A 6,004-nucleotide genomic window follows, 5' to 3' on the forward strand; every position below is an offset into this window, starting at 1 on the left:
CTGGTCTCTGTGTAGGAAATACTGGAAACTTGTGGGAAACTGCCTGAACTCGGGCATTGCAAGACACTCAGCGGTAAACACGGGGCCAAGAGCTTTACAAATACACCAGTAACAGAAGGGGGTGTGTGTGGGGGGAATCAGTGGGAGCTGAGGGGCCTGGATCCTTCGGAAATGAGCGTTCATTAGTTCCAGCATTCACTGAGCTTATGTTTGTATTTCCAGAGACACTTGGAAGCGTAACCCTGCCACAAAGTTCGTGTTCTCCTGGACGCTGCCTCATGTCACCCGGCCCTGGCTGAGTCGTTACCTGGAGCGTGTCCTCCCGCCATCGCTGCTCATCTCGGACGACTACCAGGAGGAGAATAAAATCCTGGGTGTGCGCTGCCTGCATCATATCATTCTCAACGTGGTAAGGGATTTGAGAAATCAGATCCTTTCCTGGATGTTGTCTGAAGGAAGCGTGGGTTGGATTCCTGTTAGGATTCCTAACTTCTGTTCCTGGTTCTGTGGTTAACCTAGGAATTCTGCTCCATCTTCCATACTGTCCTCGTGTGTTTAAATATGTGTTCTTATATCTGTTACACTAAGCAAAGACTTGCCTTGCCAGCGTTTAAACTCAGCTGGTTTGCATATTGGCCTGACAACAGTTTCAGGGCAGGGTATTAGAGTAATGCCAGGGGATCTGCAAAAGAGCAGCTGGGGAGGAAGGAAAGTGGGTGCTCCTGTGCCTGGCAAGGTTTAACCTGCACTTATTACGGCACCTGCTCCCCCTTTCTTGTAAGCAGTGTTTCTGTTTGTAATGCACAGGATGTGCGAGGGTTGTTTTCATAAGAGCTGGGTTTGTGAAGGCTGTTCCCTTTTATTAGGTTAAGTGGGTGCTGAGTGGGATGCACAGAAATAACGTTCTGTTCTCTGTTGTTGCAGCCAGCTGCTGATCTGTGCCAGTTCAACAGGGCTCAGGTTGTGTACCACGCCCTCTTCAACCACCTCTATTCACGTGAGGCCCCTCTCATCCAGGTAGGGCAGCACTTTAATCTGCCATGGTATGGTGTGTCAGCCCCACGAGGGACAGCCAGGAGGCAGAACCTGTTTCCTCGCAGACAGTCCGGTCAGGCTGTTACTAGCCGATGCTTGTGGCCAAGAGACAAAGTAACTGAGTAGATTTCAGGAAAATACCAAAGTGGGGCTAAGACCTCGTGCCTCCTGTCCCCTTCCAGCTGGCAGCCGTGCTGAAGAGGCCCAGTCACAGGGGTAACAGGCAGTAGTTACTTGGGGGCAGTCAGGTGAGCTGCAGCAGCTGTGGGTGGACGGGATTTGGAAGTTACTGGTGTTTTGGAGGGAGCATCAAAAGGGCTGCACAGATTTACTGTCTCGCACCGAACCAGGCAGTACTGCTCTGCCTGCTGGACTTGCTGCCAATCCTGGAGAGATCCCAGCGGCACCAGAAGCACGCCAGACCAACCGCCCCCTGCGATGAGGTGCTGCAGCTGGTTCTGACCCACATGGAGGCAGAGCATCGCCTTGCGCTGCGGCGGGTGTACGCCAGGACGCTGCCTGCCTTTGTGCAGAGGTGAGAGCAGCACCCGCAGCCCTGCAGGGACTCGCTGGGGCCGTGGTCTGTATCTCCCTCCTCAGGGTGTGTCAGGAGCACGCCAGACCAACCGCCCCCTGCGATGAGGTGCTGCAGCTGGTTCTGACCCACATGGAGGCAGAGCATCGCCTTGCGCTGCGGCGGGTGTACGCCAGGACGCTGCCTGCCTTTGTGCAGAGGTGAGAGCAGCACCCGCAGCCCTGCAGGGACTCGCTGGGGCCGTGGTCTGTATCTCCCTCCTCAGGGTGTGTCTCTTTGTGTCGGCAGGCTTGGCATCCTGATAGCGCGGCACATGAAGAGGCTGGAGCGGGTTATCCTGGGGTACCTGGAAGTCTGTGACGGCCCTGAGGAAGAAGCCCGACTGGGAATTCTGGAGACACTGCAATGCACCATAGAGCATGCTTGGCCCAGGTACCGGTCTGGGGGTGACACACTATAGAGAGCATGTCTTGAATGCTGTCACTTTTTCAGAGTTGCTTGAGGAGAAGGCCCTGAAATCTTAAGGGAGAATCTGTCACAGGGAGGAATCACTGGCATTACTGCTTGGCTGAAAAACCTGGCCCAAAAAATTATGCTGGGTCCTCATTCTGATCTGACTTCTGCCAGTTCTAGAAACATCAGCTTGGCTAAAAACCAAATCTGTGTTCTCTGCATGGCAGAGCTGTGGAGTAAGCCCTGTGCTGTGAATTATGCTGCCCAACGATGGGCATTCTTGAGACACCATCCTGACGTTACTCTGTGTTTGGGGCCGTGTCCTCCCTCTGGTGGGCACTCTGAACAAGGCAGCTTCTTCAGCCTCAGCGCTGAAGCAGTTCCTCGTCTTTAGTCCAGCTACAATCCTGCTCCACACCTAAATGGCAACTAGCAGCTCCTGCCTGGAGTGTCTAGGAGCTGCTAAGCCAGGCTGTGCTTTCCTCTGGCTTGAGGATTTAGAAAAGGTGCTGTTGCCGTTTTCCTTTGCAGAATGCCGTGCAGGCTCCCCGTGCTCCTCAGAGCCCTGCTGAAGTTCATCTGGGACGTACACACTGACCAGGGCTCAACACCGGAGCCGGTAAAAGCCACCTTGCTCCAAGGGGCCACCGAATGCCTCATCCTGCTGGATCGCTGCTCTGAAGGGCAAGTGAAGGTGAGCCAGGGACCCAGCGCTGCTTCAGCTCTGATCCTTCCCCCTTAGAGGGAAGGGGCAGCATGGTGTGGGCGAGAGCCCGCTCGCTTCCTCAGTCCAACAGGATTTTGAAAGCATCAGTTTCCACCTCCCTCAGCATTAATACTTGACTTAATAAGTGACTCAATACATATTGATAAGTATCTATACATTTTTGTACGATTGTCTTCTAACAGATAGCTGGTGGAGGGTTGGTAACACCATAAACCCGAGCGTGCCAAGGCACTGGAAATTGATGCTTTTCTTGTTTCAGGTCCTGCTGGAAGGCGTGTACAGCAGCTGTGAGGAGAGCCGCGTACGGGACTGCATCAGAAAAGTGCAAGAGAACACGTGAGGCGTGGCTGATCAGTGCTCACCCTGCTTTTTATACAGTAAATTTATTTTATTTATTTAAAGTTACTGTCTTTCTCATCCCACCCGTCAGCCCCACACCTTCCCCCAAACAAGATAGAATTATGTGCTCGCCTAGCCGCATGCGGGCTTCTCTGGCTTTGGGACAAAGCACCAGTGCCCCCCAGTCCAGGTTCCGTCCTGGAAAACAGTCCAAGCTGAGCCTCATGTGGTTGCAGAGAAGGTGGGGAGTCTTCCTCCTTAAAACTGCGCTTCACGCAGGAGTTGTACAAACCTGCTGCTGTTGCCTGGGGTTGGGACAGAAACTCTTCTCTTCTTAAAAAAAAATATTAGTCTAGAGTATGGAAAAAGGGGTAATTATTCAGGGTCCTGCACAGAGTGGCAACACCTGGGAGGAGTTCAAGTGCCAGAGGCGAGTCCTGTCGTTCAGTACAAAGTGCGGGTTCAGGAAGGGGTCAGGCTGCTTTGGTTTTGGTGGTTGGCTCCGTTTCTTCTTCGTACTCTATTTCAATGTAGGGACGTTTTCTCCTGGCTGGTCCTTTCAGAGGAGTTTTCCCTTTAGATTTGGAGTTAGATTTCTTCTCTACTTCTTCCTCCTCTTCCTGCTCCTCTTCACTACTTGTCTCCAACTTATCCATGTCCTGAGGAAGAAAGACAAGAGTGATGTCAAAGCACGCTGCGTAACTAAACCTCCTCCTCCTGCAAAATTATCTCATGTATCCAATTCCAGTGTATAATTCCTGGCTCCCAGCTGTCCACCTGTATCATTATGTTCCACAAACTGGATTTTTCTGGCTCTTATCCCATCACCACAGACACAAGAGGGTGGAGGGTGCTTTCAAACAGCTCAACCTGACAGTTCATACCTGGTGCTGCACCTACCTCAAAGTCACTGAGGTCACTGTCATCGGCTTCCACAAACTCTCTTTTATCCACCTCCTGCAAGAAATAAAGTCAGAAGCGAGTACGTGCACACGTAGCACACTGCAGACTGGCACGGGAAGAGCCACCGAGGCTCCCCTGGCTGGAAGCGTTACCTCGTCGTCTTCTTCCTGCTCTGCATCCGACTCGCTCTCGCTTTCTGCTTCTTGCTGTTGCAGGGCTTTGTCGAAGGCGTGAATGGGGAAGTTGTAAATGTCTCCATACTGAAAAGGAAAATGGGGATTGTAGGGAGACAGCCGGTGGTGGCAGGGTCATCTACAGCCTGCATGGAGGCAGTACCAAACTGGGCTGAACTGGTGGCTCAGCCCCTTCCCTAGTGCTGAAGCACGCACTGCCGTACAGAAAACAAGGGGCTCTGCCTTTTGGGGTTCTCGAGCCTGCTGCAAAGCCCCTCAAGAAGGGCAGCATGGGCTCATCCCCTCCTCTGTGGGCGATGCTCCTGTCACACCACCGCCCCGTCCCTCCCTGCAGAAGCAGCAGGGCGGGAGGGCAGCAGGAGCGGTTTCACTGCTGTGCCCGAAGGCAGGGATCCTCACCGTGGCCTGTTTCAGCCTCTCCAGCAATTCCTTCTCGATGGCGTTGTCCAGCTGTGCGGCGATCAGGGCTTTCTCCTAACGGAGCAGAGGAGCCGTGTCAGGGGGGTGAAAGGCGTGGAGCAGGAGAGGACACAAAGGAGGGGTCTTACCTCTCTTCTCTTCTCTCGCCTTTCAATCTTCCTGCGTAAAGGAACCAGCTTCCTCCTACAGGGAGCAAAAGAGCCCATCAGCCATGCTGTCAGCCTCCTGGGGAGCAGCTGAGCGCGCGTTGGGGCAGCAGCCAGCGGTTCTGTCACTTGGGATGTGGCTGCAGGTGCATTTCCAGATGCAGGGAAACCCGTCCCAGCCAGGTTCACCCACCCACCTGCCCAAGCCTCAGGAAGGCAGCAGAGCGCGCTGTGGGCGGCTCTGGGTCCAGTGACAGCGGCTCCATAAGCCACACCAACATGACCGCTCGTAGTGGTGTCACTTACTGTCGCTTGAGCGTCAGCTTGCGGATGCGGATGAGGTACTGGGTGATCTTGGTGAAGCGCTGCTTGCACTTGTGGCGGATGAACCGCGGCCAGTAGATGAGGTTCTCGTCGATCTCCTCCAGGGCTTTCTCGTAGTTCTTGCTTAGCAGGACCTGGGAGGGGACAAAGGGACAGGGCTGAGCTACGGGGCAGCACCAACGCGGGGAGACGTGCAGTCGACCAGCGCAGTTCGCTGTGATCAGCGCGAGGGGCTCGGACACCTCCCAGACGAGCCAATGATGATGAAAGGAAAAGCCATTGATTGTGTGTTGCTCACTTGCTTTTATACTAAATTTTTTCCAATTTGGCAGCTGCTAATTAGATACAATAATTTTAAATTCTTAACACCAAAATCACTGTTGGCTATGCTGGATCCTGGGAAAGCAACCTTCGAAGTTATGTCAACACAACCTCTAAAATAACTTAGTTGTGCTAATTATCTTCCCTCAGTTTCCCCTTCTCTTTCTCATATTCTGGATAATTGGATACTTTTGGACATCTGGTCATTTTTCTTCTTTCCCAGGATCCTCTATCAACCTTATGATTACAAAGTCTAAAGTTACTGTCGTAGTTAAAATTCCACTTTAACACAAAACACCGCTACTTCTAGGATTCTCTATTAATCTTATAAACTCTAAAGTTAATCTCACAGTTAAAATTCTACTTCAGCATAAAACACCCCCACAGACACGTCTGCTCTTGGCAGGAGACCCTCACCCGCTCCCAGAGCCTCCGGGGAAAAGGGGCGCGTTCGATCGTCTTCATGTACAGGTAACACCGACCTACAGGAAAGAGGAACGTCACCCAGGGGAGGGACAGAGCGTGTCCCCAGCCACGGGAGAGGGCTCCGAGCCGGGCTGTCCCCAGCAGGCGCTGTGTGCCCCCTCCCCACCCGGGGGGTGTTCAC

General features: G+C 53.1%; 2 protein-coding genes across 2 annotated transcripts; one reads left to right on the forward strand and one right to left on the reverse strand.

Moving 5' to 3' along the window:
• Positions 1-203: 203 nt before the first annotated feature.
• TTI2 (TELO2 interacting protein 2) lies at positions 204-3,150 on the forward strand (the record flags this gene model as incomplete). Its single annotated transcript, XM_010077970.1, has 6 exons — positions 204-409; positions 925-1,017; positions 1,386-1,570; positions 1,859-2,002; positions 2,555-2,717; positions 3,010-3,150. Coding segments are annotated over 6 exons (872 nt in total), but the record flags the coding sequence as incomplete, so codon positions are not given.
• Positions 3,151-3,562: 412 nt separating this feature from the next.
• Positions 3,563-5,879, reverse strand: MAK16 (MAK16 homolog (S. cerevisiae); the record flags this gene model as incomplete). The annotated part of the gene is made up of 7 exons (XM_010077971.1): positions 3,563-3,748; positions 3,990-4,046; positions 4,145-4,252; positions 4,586-4,660; positions 4,735-4,789; positions 5,059-5,210; positions 5,815-5,879. Coding segments are annotated over 7 exons (698 nt in total), but the record flags the coding sequence as incomplete, so codon positions are not given.
• Between the last annotated feature and the right edge of the window lie 125 nt (positions 5,880-6,004).

This window comes from Pterocles gutturalis, unplaced genomic scaffold, assembly GCF_000699245.1.
Source record: "Pterocles gutturalis isolate BGI_N339 unplaced genomic scaffold, ASM69924v1 scaffold21633, whole genome shotgun sequence".
NCBI lineage: Eukaryota > Metazoa > Chordata > Aves > Pterocliformes > Pteroclidae > Pterocles > Pterocles gutturalis.